Source organism: Manis javanica, chromosome 4 (assembly GCF_040802235.1).
Source record: "Manis javanica isolate MJ-LG chromosome 4, MJ_LKY, whole genome shotgun sequence".
In the NCBI taxonomy this organism is placed as follows: Eukaryota; Metazoa; Chordata; class Mammalia; order Pholidota; family Manidae; genus Manis; species Manis javanica.
Genome location: NC_133159.1, coordinates 33,549,758 through 33,572,643, shown reverse-complemented (window position 1 = coordinate 33,572,643; position 22,886 = coordinate 33,549,758). Strand labels below are relative to the sequence as shown.

Sequence of the window (22,886 nt, the reverse complement as noted above, 5' to 3'; positions counted from 1 at the left end):
ATGGAGAGTCTGAAACTCCTGAGAGTTCCCAACCTGCTGTGCAAAGTGTGCTGCGATGATTTTGTCCACTTGCCTTTTCTCCAGAGCAGAGAGCTCTGTGTAACCTTTGCCTCTTTAGCACCCCTCTCATTGCTGGGAAGTCTTTCAAACTGCCCACCATTCTTTTGCCCCAGGGCAGCTGGTTGTGCAAACCTGTTCTCCACAGAAGCTGGAACTCAGTCTCTCCCAGTATTCTACCTGTCTTTGCTTTCCAAACCCACTAAGCTCTAGAGCACCATGTAATGTGGGTTTGTGTTCCTAGAGCACATCTCCAGGGCTGGGTGTTTAGCAGTCTTGGGGTTCTACTCCCTCACAGCTCCATTTCTCTTCCTCCCGCCTGATGGCTGTGATTTGTGAGTGCAGGAACCTCTGTATAGTGGCATTGATACTTTTCAGTTTTTTGTGAGGACTTCTCTTTTCCCCAGATGTACACAGTCTGTTCTGCAGCCTTCAGGTCACTTTTTCAGGATAAAATGTATTTTCTGTATTTTCATGTTTTATATGATTTTGGGAGGAGGATTCTGCCTCACTTCCAAACCAGCATCTTTTTCACACTTTTAATTTGTTTTATAAGTTCAAAATTCCACATATGGAGAGGAATATTGGTATAGGAAATATCATATCCAGAGTCCTCTCCATATCTGATTTAGATGACATAAATAATTTCAAATAATTGAAATTTAAACAATTTAATTATGTTATTATTATTAATTAATTAATCAATAAAATGGAGATAATGGTATTTACTTTGAAATGTTACAGGGCCTGTAACTTCATGGGCCGAAACAGTATAAAAAAACCACTCAGTAGGCTAAACAGGGGAAGTTCAACACAAAGAAGTATTAATTATGAAGAGAGTAGCTGGGAGACATGAGGAAAGTCTGTGTGGTACCCAAGGGCTAAGGAATAGTAGTCAAAGAATGAAAGACCTGGGAGTGGGTCAGACCTCATTGGAGGTGTGGCTCAGGCACTGAGCTGCAGAGGAGGTCACTGGTTTTGCCAAACCACTGTTGCTCTGGAGTTGCAAGGCAAAACATAGGTCACCTTACATGGTGCAGGTAGGGAAGCAGGCAATTAGCAACCAGCAGTGTGAACATGCAGATGGATGCCAGGGGCTAGTGGAGGTACAAAGCTTCCATAGTACATGGGCTTGCAGATGAAACAACTTATTGTCTGACCCTGAAGAAGACTGGTGCTGAATGTATACTTGTGGGGACGTGCTGAAGGTGTAGCTCCAGGCACCCCATTCCAGGGCTTGTGGATGGAGATGGGAAGATGGCTGGATGTACAAGGCTCCAGTTTCCAGGAGAGGGGAGCCAGACTGAAGAGGCAAGGTCACTGTGCCTTCTGAGCCACCTGTGGTGCAGGCCAGAAATGCAGGAAACCTAATTGTCATGCAATTTTCCTCCAGTGCCCTCTGAGAAAACTGAACATCACACCCACTGTAAAGAAGAAATACATAAGGGAATTCTGTTGCATATTACACAGCATATATTGAAAGTTTCATTGCAACTGAGAGGTCATAAATGGATAACTGCTACAGCCCATCCCTTTGTCTACTCAGCTTCTTCTGCATCCTTCTATGAACATTCAAATTCCCTTACAATAAACAAAACAAATCGAGCTAACAAGATACATCTCTCCTTACAGATGAAGGAGATTGCAGGCTACATTAATTACTCTTCAATTCAGCCATGGTCTCACTGAATATTCTGTTATCTGAAGTGAACAATCTAAAAATATGAAATAATTATAAATTATAATTAATTTGTTGTAATTATTTTTATATTCTAATAAAAAGGAAGGGAATCGTTATTATGTACAAGACACTTCATGTATGTTACAAATGTGGAGAAAATATGTAAAGCTACTGTAGTCCCTGCTATATACTGTCCATGACACCATAGTTGATACTTGAGGTCGATGGCTCTCTTCTTCAAGGGCCCATTCCATACTTCCCTTGTCATCAGTCAGAACCTCAGCTTCTCTGGATGATTTACCACTTGAGTGACCCAAACTCTCATTATCAAAGGGTCTGAGTCCTCCATCATTCTGCCTGTTTTTCAGTATCTGTCCCTTTCCATTAATCCTTACCCTTGGGCATGGCAGGCCTAAGAATTTTTCCCAGGGAATCCTGCGGGTTCTGTGGTCTTCTGCATCTCAGTTGTGTAGCAGTACTCCAACTTCTCTCAGGAACCAGGATCAATCACTCCAGCCAGTACACTGGCTCCTTATTTTGCCTGTTACTTTAGTGGCACGAGAAGCCAAACCACCCAGACTGAAGTCCCTGCAATTCGGTGATGACCATTGTTTTCTCCACTGGTGTAAATAAGTCCTATTTGGGGATTCAGATCTCCAAACTAACAGAGCTCCGAGTTGCTGGCTGAGAGGAACAATATCCTGAGTGAATTATTGGATATCACAATAAGAGGATCCTCTCAGGCTTTCACTGCTTGATTCCTGGATCCATGAGTTCTGACTAGGGGGAAGCAGCAGCATACAATGGCTCTGATTCAAAGTATGAATTGCTTAATACATCATGCTGACTTTGAAGTAGAACATAAGATGGGGTCCTCTTCTTTCAAGGTCTTGTTGCACAATGATAGTCATAACTAAGTGTTTAACAAGGCATTCCACCTTTCAGTCAGGACAGCTGCTTCTGGGTGATGGATTAATGTTATTGCTGCTTGATTCTATAATCCTGAGCCCACAGGTGTACTTCCTTCATGGTGATGAGTTCCTTGATCCAATACAATGCTGCATGGAGTGCCTTGATGGTGGATTAGGCATTGTGTGAATTCAAAGATAGGGATGCTAACAAAAGCTTTAGTGGCGGGGAAAGCAAATCAGTATGGAGAATCTGTCTCCTTTCCTGCATGGACAAATCTATCTCCTCCATAATGAAAGATATCCAATATCCAACATAATCAAATTGCCATAGGAGGCAGGCTCTTCTACCAGGAAATGGTGTTACTATCAGGGATTCACTGTTGGTGTCTGCTATTTGCACTTATGAGGCACTTATGAGTAGCAGTAGCCCAACGAGCTTTGGTAAGTGTCAAGCCATGCTGTTGAGCCCATGTGGCTAGCCCCCATCCCTGCCACCATGGCCATTTTGCTGATGTGCCCATTGAACAAGTGTCTGGGGAAAGAGGCTGATTGACATCCACAGAGTGTCTTTTTGCCCACCCAAGGATAAGGCTCCTCTACAGCTGATGCCCTTCTATGGAAATTCACAGGCAGCACTCACAGTCAGTGCCGATTCTGAGAAGCCCATCCATATATACCTCACTCCTCCTCAAACTTTCTTCTTACCAATCCATCAATCTTGTGGTGTAGTTACTTCATAACTGTCTCAACTTTTCTCGTTGTCCTATGGAAATTTGTCTATTTAAATATTATAGCTTTAAGAGGATTAATTTGGTCATTTAAAATGCAACTTTGTTTTTCTATAGCTTTCTTATTCATCTTATAGTTCACAGAGGATTCTCAAGTTTACTGCATTTGAGTCCCATGCATTCTACCTCCTGCAGCATAGGATTTTAGACACACACAAGTCTGGAGACCATGAAACCTGAGGTGCTCATTTCAGAGATGAGCAAAGTAAGGTCCACAGAAGGGAAGGAAATTGCCCAAAGTCACAAAACAAGTTAGCAAGGTTGAGTTGAATCCAGATCACCTGATGTCAGGTTCTGTGTCGTTCCACAACACAATGCACAGTATACCATGTCAGCCCCATGAACTATGTAGCCTCCATGCACCAAAGCAGGGGTACATATTGCACTGGCTTAATTTTTAATGATAGCTACAGATATTCACTGTTCTCATGAAGTACTTTGATGGCCTACATCACTGTGGCCTCTACTGTGTCCATGTACCATGTTTCTTACAGTTACCATGTCTCATGTCGGTTACATGTATTCTATTGGGTCCAGTGCCATTATGGCAGATTGTATTATCACCTTTGTTTGCTGACTCTTTGTAGAGAGAGAATTCATCCATAAGCATTGTCACAGGACTGCATTATTTTTCTGTGGGAAGAAAATACTTCCTGCCCTTTTGCCACCCCACTTGCCGTAAGACTTGTTTTGGCCAGTAGGATGTGAGGAGAGACGGGGGACACTTCTGAGCAGAACCTTTCAGAGCCCTGATGCATTTCAGCCATTGTGCCATTCTCTGTATTATAAGAATGGATGTTCCAGAAAGGGCCTCCTCCTTCAGGTTGGAACCAAAAATCCAACTGCCGAAGGCCATGGTGCACCTACAACTCACATGGAACATGAGCAATAATGAATTTTAGCTGCCATGAGCCCTCATAGTACAGAGTTATCTGTCACTGCCCCACACTATAGCAGGTTGATGGAGGCAGCCATGCTCCATTCATGAACCGCATTGGTTGCACTGACCCTGTACTATGTTGACCTTAAGGCACACCCTTTCCTCAGCATTGGACATTCTACCCCTGGTCGCGCCTGTCTCCCAATTCACCAGAGCCCCCTATCTCGCCCTGTCACTTTGAGAAAAGCCCCTTTGATGTCCTTGTTCCTCAGACTGTACACCACAGGGTTGAGCAGGGCAGTGAGGACATTGTAAAGGAGTGAGAACAGCTTGTCTTGTTCAGGAGAATAGCTGGAGTTGGGCTTCGTGTAGATGTAGGTGGCTGGAGCATAGAAAAACGTAACCACGGTCAGGTGGGAAACACAGGTAGAGAACGCCTTGCGGCGACCACGTGTGGACTTGATCTTGAGAATGGCTTGGGCAATACGCATGTAGGAGGCCAGAATGAGGGAGAGCGGGATAATAGCAACGAACACACTGATGATGAAGTCCACCATCTCAATGAGGTGGGTATCCATGCAAGCCAAGCTTCGCACTGAGGGGCCGTCACACAAATAGTGGTTTATTATATTGGGCCCACAATATGGTAGCCTCATGGTGAGGAAAGTATGGATTAGAGAGAAGAAGAAACCACAGGCACAGGTCCCAGCTGCCAGCTGTGTGCACAGACTCCAGTTGAGGATCACAGTGTAGCGCAGTGGATAGCAGATGGCCACATATCGGTCATAAGCCATGACCACAAAAACAATGCACTCAGAAAGACCCAGGGCACTAAACACGTACATCTGCAGCCAACAGGCAGCAAAGGAGATGGTCTGAGAGTGAGCGAGAAGATGCACCAACATCTGGGGCATGGTGGTGGTGACGTAGCCCATATCCAGCAGGGAGAGGACACAGAGGAAGAAGTACATGGGAGTGTGGAGATGTACGTCCAGCCAGATCAGGGTGATGATGAGCCCATTGCCCAGGACGGAGCTCAGGTAGAGGAGAAGGAAGGCCAGAAACAGCATCCTGTTGGACAGGGGGTCTCTGGAGAAGCCCAGCAGGATAAACTCAGAAACCCAGCTTTGGTTTTGCCCTGGAGGCAGCTGCATGGTGGGGCCTGCAGGAGAATCACTCTCATTCAAATGTCATCTAAAGTATGGTTTTCTACCCAAAATGCTGGAGTTTCTAAGTCTAGGATCTTGTCTCTGGCCTCACTAGTCACCTGCCGTCTTGAACAAGTTACTGAACCTCTGTGAGCCTCAGTCCTCATCTGTTAAATGTGGCTAAGAATAGTGATGTTTCAGAGTTTTTATGAAGAGTAGATGCAATGTATATGAAGTGCATAACACAATGCTTTCAAGCAATAATTAACCGTAACTGCTCATGTGCAATCTCCCCAGTCTTAATGCCCACCCCTCAGCAGACAAACTTGTCACTTACGTGTGACAATCAATGTGCACCATGTCAGCTCGAGCCGTACAAACCTTTAGAGGTGGAGTTAAGACTGGGCATAAACTACCTAACCCTCCACCTCAGAGACCATTTGTCTCCATAGCTAAAAGTGTCTCCACCCTGTAAACATTCTCCCTTCCCAGCTGACATTGCAATGCTTTGTCTGTAGTCTGGTCTTGACAGGCACTGAGTTCTGATATCCTCAGGAGGTCACTTAGGCTGGGACTTCAACCCTTCCTCAGTTGCTCAGGGTGAGAGCCAGTGGGCTGCTCGCTGGAAGGGTCAGTAACACTCACTCTGCCTGGTTTCAGTGGACCTACTACGGTCACACACTCAGGCCACACTCTTGGCAGCGGCCACTTCTGTGCAAGCTCTGGCCTCTGCCCACCAGTGGCCAACGGTATATTCCTCCAGTAGTCACACCCTCTTTGGAAAAGGTCTGAACTCAGTCTGTTTTTTGAGGGTGTGTTACCAGCATGGGGAGTGAGAGAGGCATCTCCTGACTCCTTAGTCCCTTAATGTGCCCTCTCCTTCAGCCACAAGGCCCCATCCACTATTTTTTTCCCACTTGAAACTTCTGTATCTCTTAGTGTTCTCTATTTTCCTTCTAATGGTTCCCTATCTTTCAGTAGTTAGCAATTCTTCATATTAAATTTTTCCTGTCACATTATTGGTGTGTTCTCTCTCCTGACAGGATCTTGGCTCATAAGGATGCTAAATCTATGGTGAGTGAGTTTGATAAGGAGCAGAATGTTACACAGTTATAAGATATCTACCCATAAAATATTACTTAATTAATCACAAAAGAAAAAAGTAGTAACTATCAGTGAGAAACTGGACATCTGAATGGAGTGACTACAATTAACATTATCCATAAGAAGCAGACAGACTCAATGTGTCACCACATGTGAAATCCTAACAATATATCACCTATATATTATTTTAGCCCGAAATTCAAAACCTGAATCAGGAGGAAACATCAAAGAAACAAAAGTTGAGGAATTCCATACCTAGCCTCTAATCTTAAAAATGTGTTAATATCATGACTGACAAAGAAAGGCTGAGAATCTATAATAGGTGCAAGGAGACTGAAAAAAGCATAATCAATGCAATATGTAATTCTAGAAGAAGTAAATAAGATTAGATTACTTAAATGTATCAACATTAAGTTTCCTGAATTGGTAACTACTATATAAGACAATATACTTAGGAAGTATTCTGAAGTATTAAGGGGTAAGGAACATGATATTTGCAAATTACTTTCAAATAGTTCTGAAAATTATAATAACAACGATGTGACAAATTGTTAAAAATTAATGTATCTAGGTATGGAACAGAAAGGATTTCTTTGCAGTATTAGTCCAGCATTCTGTAAATCTGAACTTATCTTTTAAGGGTTTCAAAAAGTTTTTAATTGTAAATGGTGAACTACATGAGCATGAAAATGAGACTATCAGCAATTAGGGGAAAAATTTTTATAGCCTTAAATACATATATGATAATCTAATATAGGCTAGAAATTAATCAGCTAATGTCCTCCCTCAGAAGATTAAAAAAGATCTACAAATCAAACCCAAAAAGAAGTTGAAGGGAAAAAACATAATAAAGATAAAAGCAGAAAATAATGGAATGTAAACAAATTTAGAATGGAAAAAATCAACAAAGCCAAAAATTCATTCTTTGAAATAATATATATAGGTCCTTAGCAAGACTGATAAAGAAAAAGAAATAAAATACAAATTCTCAACATCAGAAATGAAAAGGGCAACATTAATACAGATCCTACAGTCATTTAAAAGACAATTTTAAAAGTTATAAAGTACTTTATAACAATAAATTTGATAAATCAAATGGACAAGTGTCCTAAAAATCACAAATTAAACAAAGCTGACAGAAGAAGAAATAAAAGTCAGAAGAGCCACTGTCTTCCCCGAAAATTGAATGTATAATTTAAAATTTTCCAAGAAGAAAAGACTCTAGTCTCAGATAGCTTTACTAGTGAATTCTCCAACAAGTATGAGAGGAATAATAGCAGTAATAGGAAACTCTTTCAAAGCATAGAAAAAGTGAAAATTTCCTAACTGAACTCAGTTTATCAGACAAACATACACTCAATACCAAAAAAAAAAAACAAAGACATTACAAGAGGAAAAACTTATAAAGCAATCTTCCTCATGAACTTTGTTGCCAAACTACTAAACAATGTATTAGTGAATTGAGTTCAACAATACATAAAAAGGATGATACATCACAATCAAAGCAGGTTTACTACAAGAAATCAAGGTTGCTTTAGCAACCTTGTAGTCCATCTCATTAATAGGAGTGAGGGAGAAAAATTATATAATTAACTCAGTAGATACAGAAAAGTCAACAAAGGTTTGATTACAAATAAGCTTCTTAGCAAACTGGGAATATAAGAGAAACTTCTCAATGTGATAAATATAATCTGCAATAAGAGAAGAAGCAACCTACAGCAAATGTAATAGTGAAGGGTGAAATACTGATTATTTTCTCTCTGACACTGGAAGTGAAACAAAAATGTTCACTATTACCATTTCTATTAATCATTGCACTGGTGGGTCATAGCCAGAGAAACAAGTCAAGAGAAAGAGATTTAAGGCCAAAGGCTTGGAAAGGAAGAGATAAAACTGTCATTATCTGCCGACCACATATTGGTGGGTACAAAATCTAAAGAACCCAAAGATGAACTTAAATTTGTAAGTACAAAAAATTCAATGTATTTCTCTATACTGGCAAGCACAAAATAATTTATAAGATCATTTAAAAATCAAATACGTAGTACAAAATCTAATGAAGTATGTGTAGGAAAACATTTAGAAAAATTAAAGATACCCAAGTATTGAGGAATATGCCATGTTCATGCATGGGTTGGACAATTCAACATTATACAGACAAAATTGATTTATAGATTCAATACAATACCAGTCAAAACTCTAGCAGATTTTCTACAGATATTTATAACCTCATCATAAAATTTATATGGAAATTGTGAAGAATCCTGAAGAAGAAAACCAAACCTGGGGAACTTACCAGATATTAAGACTTACTACCATAATTAAATGAGTGTGAAACTGACACAAGAATAAAAAACCAGATCTAAGGAACAGAACACAAACCAGAGCAGACCACGAATATACAGTTGTCTGATTTATGACAAAGTTGAGCATACCTAGCAATGGGGAAAGATGGTCTTTCAATAAATTCCACATGATGTGGATTTTCATGCAAGAAAATAAATTTGGGCCCTACCTCATATGGTAGCCAAAAATCAATTCCAGATGTACTATAGATTTAAATGGTAAAGATAAAACAAGAAAATGTTTTGTATCAAAAACAGAAAACTATCAACATCACCTTGGGGTAGGCAGAGATTTCTCAGATAAGACATAAGAAGCACTAAACCATAGAGAAAAAAATGACAAACCAAACTGTAGTGAACTGAAGAAATTATAAGATTTGTATCCAGAATAAGTGAAGAACCCCTAAAAATTAACAAACAGAAAAAGCTGTACAACAGAAGAGTGGGCAAAGGATTTAAAAATACACCTGACAGTGAAAAAAAAAAGACATCTTACAAAAGAGGCTGTATAGATAGCCACTAATAAAGTGAAAAGATGCTCAGCATCATTAGTCATCCAGCAATTGCAAGTGAAAAGCACAGAGTAACAAAACTTCACACGCACCAGAAGGCTAAAATGAAAGCCACCTAGTATCCTGCATGTCTCTTCTCCTGTCCCCTCCAGGCTCCGCCTAGGTCCTCAGCATGGAGGAGCTCCACCAGCTGCATGCACAACGGCCAACACACACTCAGGAGTACATCCACTTTGGGACTCAGCACAGGTGTCATCTCCCCAGGAACACCTCCCTGACCTGTCCCACCATCTCCCGCTCCCAGCCCTGCACTAGATGCTGCCTCTGTTTCTCACACCCCTGTGCATACTGGCAAGTTATAATCCTAGTAGGCTTAGAAGATTCTTACACAAAGTTTGAGATACAGTGCCTCAGGAGAACTTTCTCCTCCTCCTGTTAACTCCCACTAATTGAGTTGGCATGTATGGAATAAACTATGGATATGTGGGTGAGTTGATAATCTCCATTGCAATAACAGCAATAGATAATATTTAATGAATAATTTCCAGCTGCCAGGCATTATTACACCAACTTTATCTCTGCATCACATTCATTGAGGTGAAAGTACCATAACCTCCATTGTACAGATGAAAATACAAAGGCACAGAGAGCAAGTGATGGGTTCTAAATTACGTGTTTTGTGTGGTGGACCTGGGGTTTGAATGGAGGCAGTCTGGAGCCAAGCCAACTCTTAATCATTATCTTCTGCTTCAGCAGACAGGCTCTATGTGGGAGAGGCGAAGAATGCAAACTTTCCCCCACCCCCATGCACACCAATTCAAGCTTTTGAGTTTGGGGCCCAAGAATCATGGCCTCTGAGGTATGGCCACCAGGCAAGAAGGACTAGAATCCTCCTAGGACAAATGGCTGAAGCGGCAGCCACAACCGTCTCTCAGGATACTTTCATCCGTCTGCTCCCATTGTGTGGTTGTGAGAAGCCAAGGAATGCGTTGGAAGCAGAGGGAAGCAGGGGAAGGGACTTGGGGAATTATTGCCATTATGGAACTCAATATATTTGTGTAAAAGCCTGTTTTAGTCAAACTTGATCTCCACGGAATGAGGGATATCATTTAGTTAAAAAAAAGAAAAACGTCGTCTAAGATTCTGTCAGCCCAGCAGTGTCCGTCTGGACTTGCAATGCCGCAGGCCTCTCGAGAGCAGGGCAGTGGGGGTCTCGGCGGTCCGAATCGCCAGAGCCATCCGTGTCCCTGCTCAAACTTTCCCCATCATTGTCCTTTCAGGGACAGTCTCTCAGCGAGACATGGAGATCCCTGAGCTCAGGAAGGTGTATTATTCACTTCTATGTTTCTAGCACCTAGACATGGCTTCACACAGAGAAACTGTCAGTAAGTATTTGTTAAATGAATAAAGGAAAGAAAGAAGGGGGTCTGGGAAGAAGGAACGAATGGGAGGGGCCTGAGCTGGGAGTGGGGGGAAGAACACGGGGCAGTGAGGAGAAGGGGCCAGAGCGATACTGGGCTGTGGGCACAGAGAGGACCCGGGGACTGGGGGCCTGGCCACCTCTGACCCTTGGCCCCGACAGATGCCAGGTTCCTGCCCGCAGCCCCAAGCCCAGCTCCCATCTCACCCCTCAGGGATCCGCAGAAACAAGTCGTGGAGAGGCTGCCATTTGCTCTGAAGAGAAGGAGCCTGAGCAGGAAGCCTCCCGGGCAGCTGCGTGCAGGGAGCCGGGATTCCGGGCAGCCCCGTGCTCGGAGGAGCCCTGCATTTCCGAGGGCGGAGGGGGAAGCCGGCCTTCTCTCCACGGGAAGCTCTCTGCGCGCGGCCAGGCAGCCTTGGCTCCGGAAGGCCCTGCTGTTGGGTCCTGAGGCACAAGGAAGGGAGCCCGCTGTCCCCAAGCTCCGCGCAGTGGGCCAGGCTGCTGCGGCTTTATGGTCCTGTCTCCTCAGCAGGCTTTCCAGGGAGAGCTGACAAGGGCCACCCCTTTGCCTCCTGCCGCCACCACCCCTGTCCCCAGGGGGAAGCCACTATGGGATTCCCTGACAGGGAGGATGCCCTTGGGGACAGAGCGGGAGCAAACAACACCCACGTGGGGACGTGGGGAGGTGGGGAGGTGGGGACAGGACTATTTCCTTTCCCAGACTTCTGAGGGCTGTGACCAGCTCCTGGGAGAGGGGCTGGCACTGGGCACCTTGTAGAAGTGCCAGGAACTGAAGGCCTCATTCTGATTCTCCTCTCACCTCCCCAACCCCTAGGCCCTGACCTGTCCATTCAACTATGTTTGAGTCACACCTCTATTCCTTCCTGAACAACTTGGGCAAGTAAAAATGCCCCTCCATTTCCTACTAGTCTGATACCATGGACGACTCACTCAGCCTCTCTGGTGATAATTTAGACTTGACCGTGGAGCGCTGACCTACACCAGGTCTTGAATCAGCCTGGGAAACAGCATCTGGGAAGTGAGTCTCAGCCCCATGTAAGGAGGCTGAGGCCCAGGGGCGTGAGAAACTGCCCAACGCTCGTATCTACTGAGGGCAGAGCCAGAATTTGAATCAGGATCTACCAGATTCTACTGCCTTTTCTATTAACCTTGCTGTTATGCTGTCTCAGCTTTCTCCTCTGTGAAATGTTAATAATAATTTCTAATGATGACTAATGCCGGGGTTTCTGCGAGAAGTCGATGAGAAGATGCTGAAAACCCTGCCCAAGCCTCCATGACCAAGTTCCCTCCTTCCTTCAATCAGGCCTCAGCTCCCCATCTACCCAGAATGGGAAGGTTGGGCTCTGAGGTCCCTCCTGCTCAGCTTCCACCACAGCCAATTGTTTTGAAATTTCAGTTATGTTGTGAGATGGCTGTTAAACAAAGCCATGATGAAGTTAAATTAGATAAACTACAATTAGATAAATTACAGTAAAAACAAAGATCCAGGTCCTTGAAGGCATTATGCTAAGTGAAATAAGTCAGACACAGACAAATACTTTATAATCTCACCTATTTGTGGAAATCTACAAACACTGAACTCATAGAAACAGAGGGGCTCTTGGATCCAGGGAAATGGGGAGATGTCAGTCAAAGGGCACAAACTGTCATTTATAAAACAAATAAGTTTCTGGGGTCTAATGTAGAGCACGGTGACTATAGTTAGGAGTACTATGCTGTCTACTTTAAAGTTCTTGGCTCTGAGAACAGAGCTTTAAAGTCCTAATCATAACAACGAAATGGTAACAACATGACGGGGAAGGTGTGTTAACTAACCTTATTGTACTAAGCACTTCACAATATATACATGTATCAAATCATCACAGTGTGTATCTTAAACCTACACAATGTTATATGTCGATTATACTTCAACAATTTTGAGTAAAGAAAGAAAGTCAGCTTATAAAATGAAAAAATCACAAAAGTGAAAAACACGTGTTCAAAACTTTTCATATCTCAATTATTCTACTATATTTTATTGTTCCCTTTGTTGTAGAAGTTATTTGCATCTACTGGATTTGTGGCAGAAATTCTCTCAAATGTGGTATGTTGCTGCACCTTTTCAACCCCCGACTTCAGTGGCATCATTTTGCAAGCTTGAAGTCAGCCACGGTGGGTAATTTACACCATGGAAATCGGCAAACAATACAAATCAGTACCTTTCCCTCTCCTTCCAAGACTGAGGATTAAATACTTACCAGCACATGATGGCCTCCGGTCCTGAGTCCTGGGAATCCAGAGCTCTCAGGCCACTCTAGTGCTGGAGGCATCCCACTCTGCTGCTGGCCGGAGCTGCTGGAGCCCTCAGTGAGCGGCCCTCGTCCAGGAGAGGCGGGCCCAGCGGGTCAGGCCTTCTTGGTCCAGGTCTCCCTGCCTCGCCCGACAGAGGCCCCCCAGACGGCCTGATGCAGGCCTGGTGCCTCCTGCCCTCTCCTCTGGCCCCTTGCCAGCCCCGTCACCAACCTCCGCAGGGCCGTCGTGGTGGGGGCCTCAGGGTGCAGACCACAGAGCAGAGCAGCTCTGCCCTTGGCTCCTCAGGGAACACGACCATCTCCCAGGCTCCACTGGCTCTCACCTCGAAGGACAAAGGCCAAGGGCACTCAGAGCCTGCTTGGCAGAGACCACTCCAGCCTTGGGAGGCGGGCATATGATAGCTGACAAAACAGTGTCAGGAAGGGCGAGGGACTCGCCCGAGATCACCCGGTGAAAGTGGAGGAGCCCACGTGCAGACTGAGCCCACTGCTGCCCCACACAGCTGTGCCATCCAGGGGAAGCTTCACTTTCTGCTTCTCTCCCAGAGTTATGACGCAGAGGATGGCATCCATGCACGCTTGAGCCCAGTGCTCGGCACAGAATAAGCCCTTACTACAGCTCAATCTCATCCTCATGCCTACTTCCTTATCTCCCCTCTCCCACTTTCCCTTCTGCACATTACAGCTGGCAGGGAGGGACACCTTCCCTCCTGCACGGAATCTCTAGAGCTTGATCCAGGGCATGTGCATCACCGTCAGGAGTACCTGAACTTTCCCTGAGGTTAGGAGCACCTGAGGGTTCCATCTGAGCACTCCATGGTTCCCTGGCAGGACCAGGGAGGTGGGGGTAATGTGGTCCGAAGGCCCCCCCAATGCTCAGCTCTTCCTCAGAGTCAGCTATGATCTCAGAGGACTGCCCTGTGGGAGTCTTCCCTATACTCCATCCAAACCCCATGGCACATGCCTCCTCTAGCCCACTCTGATGGGCCCAGAGATTCTAGGGAGGACAGACTTTGGGCCAGAACTCAGGACAGATGAAAATGTGTCTCATTCACACTTTTCCTCAGAACCATAACAAATGATGACCATCCTTGCCCTGCACCAAGGCCCGAACTCTTCTCACACATGTCATTTACCCTCTTTCAGCCCTGAAGAGGTAGTCCACACATCCCTATTGGATGGATGAGGACAGTGGGCTCACAGAGGTGCAGTGACTTGCCACGGTTGGAAGCCACTGAGGATCATAGACAGCATGATACTCGGGTCACTCTGACTTTCGAAATGACGGGTTTATTTAAAGACTGCCAAGCATGGTACTATCCCCCTTTTACCAGAAAATGAAATGTGACTAGCAAGAGTTGAGGGATTTGGCAATGCCATGCGGCTACACAATGGCAGATCTGGCACCAGAACACTGGCAGGTGCCTGCTGGCTGGGGCTGTGTCCACGGTGGCACGTGCATCACTGTTAAAGTCTCCTCTAAAGGCTGCGCCTGAACTCCAGCTGACATCCCTCTGCTGGCCCGAGAGCTGGTCGTGACGCACAGTGGGGGAGGGGCCGGCCAGCCCAGATGTGGCCAAGAAGGAGAAGACTGGACTCCAGAGACTTCATGATGAGCCAAGCAGGCCCACAGGCCTCAGGGAGAACAGGGTGGGCTCGTGCAGAGGGGGCAGCTGGGGCAGGGGCAGTCCTGACAGCTGGGACTCTCTATTAGGCCCCTGGCTGAGAACACCTCTGGAAGGAACCGCAGGAGCTCGCTGTCATTCCCTAAGACAGGTGCCCAGGACGTTTTCTGGGATTGTGTTGGAGGCAGCTGAAGGGAATAGCAGGACATGGTGATGATGTAATGATAATGGTAATAAATTTGGGCTGGAAAATAGGTATGAGTGGGGTGGAAAGAGAAAAGACCAGGAGAGTGCACTAAGAAGACCCAGAGTTAATGAGTTAATCAGTTAAAGCTCAAAAAGTCAGGAGCAACATCACCTGGAATGTTAAAAATTCCCCAGATAAATGAGGGTACCACAGCATAGCCCATATCTTTACTGTGTTAATCATGCAGGGCCAGTTTATTTTTTAACTTTACCTATATGCCGGTTTTTTTTTCCTTTGGCCCTAGTCAAGTAGTTTACCACCTAGGCAATTAATTTAGCATGCAGGCCCAGCCATAAACAACATAGCAAAAGGCAGGAAGTTAAGAAGTAAGATTCTTAACTTACTCTTTAGCAATCAGACAATAACTCAGCCAACATTGGGGGCTGGACAGCGGTCTTGTTTGATATTCTCCCAGACCAAGAGGCTGGTTTTCCCAGGGAGAAATCAGAGCAGGCAGTTCCTGTTGTTAATTCTAAATATTCAAAGCCACTAAAAAGTCTGCATCCCAGCCCTTAGACACATTCCTGAAGAATCCTTGAAAGGGAGAACCCCCAACTTATTGGTGTGCTCCTCTCTCTGAAGTCACCTGGACTTTCTAAGTGTGGAACCTTTTAAATTAAACTCTATTTTCAGCCTTTCAGGGTGCTCCTTCTCCTCTTTCTCTGAGGTCGCCTTCACTTTTTCTCTAAGTAAGTTTAAATAAAACTTTTACTCTGCTTCACTACTGTGTCTTGGATATTCAATTCTTTGTTGCAGTGGGGAGAAGGACCGTGGAAAATACACAATGCTCCCCCAACAATAACAACCACAAAAGCAGCAATGATAATGATGACAGTAAGGATGATAATAGCAAAACCTTAGATGGTGTTGCTCCTGGTTGCCTGGTATTCTTCTAAGTGCCTTGCTTACAATAGCCCATTAATATTCCAAACATCCCTATGAAATAGTGTTATTGTCATCATTTTGCAGGTGAGAACACTGAGTGCTAGAGATTTAGTCATGTGACAAATGTTCCACAGCCACCTACTGGCAATCTAGGCTTTAACAAGTGGCATGATGCTTAAAGGTTAACATCCAACTCTCTATAAAGGAAGGAGGGAAAAAAGAATAATTTTAGCCTGATTCATATCCTTGGCAGCCTTTCTGAGTCAAAGTCCAAATTGCTGAGGCCATGTATAACCTCTGTCTGTGCTGCTTTCTTCGTGGGCCCTTTGAGCAATGATGGTGGTGGCTGGAAAGAGACTGACTGGTATCCACACACTGGGTCATCCTATGCGCTTGATCATGAACATTCACGTGGGACTCAAATATCATCACATTCTTTGCCAGTTAAAGAGAACTCTCTACATATCTCTTCCCCAGACCTTGTTCTCACAAATTTTCTGATCATGCTCCTTCCAAGTCCCTGATCATCCAGCCAAACCACTGGCCACTGTCCATTAGTAAATACAGAGCGTCACATCTGGCCAGTTTTCTTTCCAAACAAAATGAACCACCAAGTGCCCTGCTTTATGTTCTGTCCCCTAGGAATATTTCATTCCATCACTGAACTTCAGGGATGTCTCAGAAAGGAGCTATAGCAGTACAGTTGTCCACGTTCATGTGGTGCCTTCTAGTCATGCAGAACCATATGTAATCCAGGCCTGAATTTCTTCTTCCTCATCAACGGATCATAGGGAACTCCCCATGAGACCGGAGGTGCAGGCTGTGCAGCGGAATGCAGCAGTAGTAGGGCACAGGGGCCACTTCCTGATGCCAACCACTTGGACCTGCAGGGACTGCTAGAGTCCAGTCTCATTCATGCCACTCCCATTTGATGATGACTGTGTGTGCCAACCATTGACTTGGAAAATCAAACAACATCAAGTTCATGATGGGAGTTCAGGTCACATGATAATAAGGGGGACCATGGTTAAGTGTTCAGTCCCTACTAACCCCAAAGCAAGTCAAAAACTGTTTCTCAAAGGGAGAGTAGAAATCCTCAGAGGACAGGAGGCTTTGCTCCAAAATCCTAATGGTCTGTGCTGTGACTCACCTCTACAGCCCTGTCAAAGGCTGCAAATAACATATCTCTATCTGCTACAGACACTTTAAGCACCATCAGTTCTGCTGGATCCAGTGATCAAAATGAAAGAGCAGTTTGCACAGAGCCTGGATCTATTACAGAACCTTCTCTTCTGGGCTTCAGTAAAACCCAGAGGCTTCTCAGGCCACTCAGTAAATGCTCTATAGTAGCACACCCAAATGAGGACTGTGTTGCCTCCAAATCCAAGGAGGCGCAGTAGGCATTGTGCCTCTTTGCTTGGCGCTAGGAGAGGCCAGAAGCAACAACTTAGGCTTCACCTCAGAAGGCATGTCTTGACAGGTACCAACACTGGATTCCAACAGCAAGCCAAAAACTGCTCTCATTGAGGTGGAAAGTCCCTGGATTTTTGTTGGATTTATTTCCCATCCTCTGACGTTCTAATGCCTTACCTTTACCATTACTATTATGGTTACTTCCTGCTTACCAGGTCCAAGCATAATACCATCAATGTAACAGACCAGAGTGATGTCCTTTGGAAGCAAAAGTCAATCAAGATCCCTGAGGACTAAATTGTGACATAGGGTGTAGTGTGCATAAACTCTCGAAGAAGAATAGTGCTTATCTGCTCTTGTGCCCATAACCACACTGTATGATCATCACCGCTATGTAGTGTGTCAGCATCTGGGGGATGAGTGTCCGTTTGCTCACAGTGTCTTCTATGTCCTTACCACCTGCAAGCCCCAAAAGAGTCATCAACCCAGGCACTTACACTAAGCCTTCAAGGACAAGATTCCTATCACTCTGTTTCAAAGAACGGAGACAGAGAGAAAGTTATCCAAATCATTTTATGATGCAAGTTTTTCCTTGACACCAAAACTAAATGAAGACATACAAGAAAAGCAAATCACAGACTCATCTCACTTATGAACCCAAATGAAAAAATCACAAATCCTCCATTCTAAAACAACAAACCTATGAAAACCAATTCCTTTCATAACTTATTTAGAGGTTATCACCCAGCAAATCTGGCAAAACCTGATTTGAAGTAACTTGGTTTGAACATTTATACACTTTGGTACAGAGGGATATTAGCCTTTAATTTCCGTTTTTTTGTGTGGCGTCCTTGTCTGGTTTTGATATTACAGTGATGCTGGCCTCACAGAATGAGTTTGGAAGTATTCCCTCCTCTTCTACTTTTTGGAAAACTTTAAGGAGGATGGGTAATGCGTCTTCTTTAAATGTTTGATAAAATTCTGCCGTGAAGACCTCTGTTCCAGGGGTTTGTTCTTAGGTAGGTTTTTGATTGCCAATTCGATTTCATTGCTGGCAATTGGTCAGTTCAGATTTTCTGTTTCTTCCTTGGTCAGCCTTGGAAGGTTGTATTTTTCTATAAAGTTGTCCATTTCTTCTAGGTTATCCAGTTTGTTAGCATATAATTTCTCATAGTAATCTCTAATAATTCTTTGTATTTCTGTGGTGTCCGTACTGATTTTTCCTTTCTCATTTCTGATTCTGTTTATGTGTGTACTCTTTTTTTCTTGATAACTCTGGATAGGGGTTTCTCTATTTTGTTTCTTTTCTCAAAGAACCAGATCCTTGTTGCATTGCTTCTTTCTATTTGTTTGATATTCTTCTCAATTTTATTTATTTCTGCTCTGTTCTTTATTATCCCTCCTACTGACTTTGGGCTTCATTTGCTCTTTTTCTAGTTTCATTAATTGTGACTTTATACTGTTCATTTGAGATTGTTCTTCTCTCTTGAGGTAAGCCTGGATTGCTATATGCTTTCCTCTTGAATTGCCTTTGCTGTGTCCCACAGGTTTTGGGCTGTGAATTCTTGTTTTTATTTGTCTCTCTATATTGCTTGATCTCTGTTTTAATTTGGTCATCAATCCATTGATTATTTGGGATCACGTTGTTAAGCATCCATGTGTTTGTGGCGTTTTTTGTTTCCTTTGCATACTTTATTTCTAACTTCATACCTTTGTGGTCTGAGAAGCCGGTTGGTACAATTTCAATGCTTCTGAATTTACTGAGGCTCTTTTTATTGCCTAATATGTCATCTCTTCTGGAAAACATCCCATGTACACATGAGAAGAATGTGTATCCTGCTGCTTTTGAGTGGTTTTCTGTAGAAGTCTGTAAGGTCTGTCTGTTCTAATGTATTTTATAGTGCCACTGTCTCCTAACTTATTTTCTGTCTTGTTGATCTGTCCTTTGGAGTGAGTGGTGTGTTGGAGTCTCCTAAAAAGAAAGCACTGCATTCTATTTCCCCCTTTAATTCCTTTAGTATTTGCTTCACATATTTAGGTGATCCAATGTTGGGGGAATAGATATTTGTAATGGTTATACCCTCTTGTTGGGCTGACCCCTTTATCATTATGTAATGTCCTCCTTTGTCTCTTGTTGCTGTCTTTGTTTTGAAATCTCTAATATCTGATACAGGTACTGCTACTCCTGCTTTTTTTCTCCCTATCATTTGCATGAAATATCTTTTTCCATCCCTTCACTTTTAGTCTGTGTGTATGTTTAGGTTTAAAGCAAGTCTTTCGTAGGCAACATACAGCTGGTTCTTGTTCTTTTAAATATATTCTGTAACTGTATATCTTTTAATTGGTACATTCAGTCCATTCACATTGATAGTGATTCTCAATAGACATTTACTTATTTGCATTGCAGACTTTAGATTTGCGGTTACCAAAGGTTCAAGGACAGCTTCCTTACTATCTAACAGTCTGTCTTAACCCACTTATTATGCTATTTCAAACACAATCTAAAGGTTCTTTTTTTCCTCCACTTCTTCTTTTTCTTCCTCCTCCACTCTACATATATTAGGTGTCATATTCTGTACTCTTTTGCATCCCTTGGCTAACTTTGTGAGTACTTGATTTGATTTTGTATTTGCTTAGTAATTAATTGGTCTACTTCCTATACGTTTTTTTCCCCCTGGTGATGACTATTTAGCCTTAGGAGCAGTTCCATCGAGAGCAGTTCCTTTAAGATACACTGTAAAGACAGTTTGTGGGTGGTGAATTCCTTCAACTTTTGCTTATCTGGAACTTGTTTAATCCATGCTTCAAATTTAAATGATAATCTTACCAGGTAGAGTATTCTTTGTTGGAGGCCCTTCTCTTTCACTGCATTAAATATATCATGCCATGCCCTTCTGGCCTATAACATTTTTGCTGAGAAGTCTGCTGACACTCTGATGGGTTTTCTCATATTAGTGATCTTTTTTCTCTCTCTGGCTGCTCTCTCCTTGTCCTTGATCTTTGCCATTTTAATTATTATAGGCCTTGGTGTTGTCGTCTTAGTATTCCTTGAGGTGGGAGAACTCTGCACTCCCAGAACCTGAGAGACTATTTTCTTCCACAGACTGAGGAAGTTTTCAGCAATTATTTCCTCAAAGGACTTTCTATACCTTTTTCTCTCTTCTTCTTTTCTCTGGTACCCCTATAATGTGAGTGTAGTTCTGTTTGGCTAGATTTCTCAGTTCTCTTATTATTCTTTCATTCCTAGAGATCCTTTTTTCTCTCTGTGCCTCATGTTCTTTTTTTCTTGTTCTTGAATTTGTATTTCACTTACTATCTCCTCTGCCTCATCTAATTTACTTTCAAATCCCTCCATTGTATGTTTTATTCCCAATACTGCATTTTGCAAAGTTTCTATCTCTTTGTTGAGGTCCTTCCTGAGATCTTGAATATTGTTCTGTACTCTTTGAGTATGTTTATGACTTTTATTTTGAAATCTTTATCAAGAAGAGTGGTGATTTCAGTTTCACTGAGCCCTCTTTCTGGTGTTTTTTCTGTAATTGTGTTTGGACCAAATTCCTTTGCCATTTCATTTTTTAGTGTTTCCTATGGAATAAGAACTTTGTGTAGGTGGTGCTCTCTAGGGCCCAGAATCTCTAACCTCTTGAGCTATGAAATACTGCTTTCCAACCTCACTAATCCCCAGAGCACCATGTAATTTGTGATTGTGCTCCAGGAGCTGATCTCCAGGGCTGGGTGTTCAGCAGTCTTGGACTTCTATTGACTCCCAGCTCCGTTTCTCTTCCTCCCACCTGCGGGCTGTGATGGGCAGAGGTCTTACATCCCACCAGATCATACCATTGGTATATTACACTGTTCTGTGAGGACTTCTCTTTTTCCTAGATGTAGGAAGTGTATTCTGTAGTCTTCAGGTTGCTTTTTCTGGATTAATTATATTTGATGTATGTTCATGTTTTATGTGTTTTGGGAGGAGGTTTCTGCCTCACTTCCCATGCGGTCATCTCTCTCCCAGCTGTAATTTGTTTTTTTAAGTTCAAAACTCCACAGATGGAGAGGAATTTTGCCATAGAATGGATCATATGCAGAGTCCTCTCCATATCTGATTTAGATGACTTAAAGAACTTAAAATGATTAAATTTAACAATTTGATAATAATATTATTATTTATTAATTAGTTCATCAGTGAAATGGAGCTAATGATAATGACTTTCAAGTGTTACAGGGCCTTTTACTCTCTGGATCCAAACAGTCTACAGAAACCACTCAGTAGGCTAAACAGGGGACGTTCAACATGAAGAAGTATTAATTATGAAAAGAGAGTACCTGGAGAAAATAAGGAAACTCTCTGTGGCACCCAAGCACTAAGGGATATTAGCCAGAGAAAGAAAGAGCTGGGAGTGTGTCACACCACACTGGGGGTATGGTTCAGGCACAGCGGCAGAGGAGTTCACTGGTTTTGCCAAGCTAATCTTGCTCTGGAGTTGCTAGGCAAACTATAAGTCACCTTACAGGGTGCAGGTAAGGAAGCAGGCAATTAGCAACCAGCAGTGTGGACATGCAGATGGATGCCGGTGGGCCAGTGGAGGCACAAAGCCTCCATAGTACATGGGCTTGCAGATGGAATAACTTATTCTCTGACCCTGAAGAAGACAGGTCCTACATGTATACTTGTGGGGACCTGCTGAAGGCGTAGCTGCAGGCACCCTATTCCAGGGCTTGGTCAGGGAGTTGGGAAGATGGCTGATGGTACAAGGCTCCAGTTCCCAGGAGAGGGCAGCCAGACTGAAGAGGGAAGGTCACTGTGCCTTCTGAGTCACCTGTGGTGCAGGCCAGAAAAGCAGCAAACGTCATTGTCCTCCAATGTCCCTCCAGTGCAGCTGAGAAAACTGAACATCACACCCACTTTAAAGGAGAAATACTTAAGGGAATTCTCTTGCATATTACACAGCATATATTGAAAGCTTCATTTGCAAATAAAAGGTCATAAATAGATAATTGCTACAGTCTACCCCTTTGGCTGCTCAGCCTCTTCTGCATCCCTCTAGGAACATTCAAATTCCCTGACGACAAACAAAACATCTTAAGCTAACCATATACATCTCTACCTACAGATGAAGGAGATTGCAGGCTATTTTAATTACTCTTCAAATTCAGGCACAGTCTCATGGAATATTCTGTTATCTGAAGGCAACATTATAAAGTTATCTTCTATAGCATGTGTATAAAATAAAATAATTTTAAATTGTTATAAAATTTTAATTATTTTTATATTCTAGTAAAAAATAAAGATAATTATTACTATGTCTAAATGTATGTATGTTACAAATGTGGAGAAAATATGTAAATCAAGTGTAGTCCCTGCTCTATACTGACCACGACACCATAGTTGATAGTTGATGCCTATGGCTGTCTTCTTCAAGGGCCCATTCCATACTTCCCTTGCCATCAGTCAGAACCTCAGCTTCTCTGAATGATTTACCCACTTGAGTGACCCAAACTTTCATTATCAAAGGGTCTGAGTCCTCCAACATTCTGCCTGTTTTTTGGTATCTGTACTT

The 22,886-nt window shown here is 43.3% G+C and overlaps 1 protein-coding gene across 1 annotated transcript; it reads right to left on the bottom strand.

Moving 5' to 3' along the window:
- Positions 1–4,523: 4,523 nt before the first annotated feature.
- On the bottom strand, positions 4,524–5,471 carry LOC118969088 (olfactory receptor 2A12-like). Its single transcript, XM_037002276.2, has one exon. It carries the CDS (start codon positions 5,469–5,471, stop codon positions 4,524–4,526), a length of 948 nt encoding a protein of 315 aa, XP_036858171.2.
- Between the last annotated feature and the right edge of the window lie 17,415 nt (positions 5,472–22,886).

Coding starts and splice junctions, on each gene's coding strand:
- LOC118969088 (XM_037002276.2), bottom strand. CDS start 5,471: ATGCAGCTGCCTCCAGGGCAAAACCAAAGCTGGGTTTCTGAGTTTATC.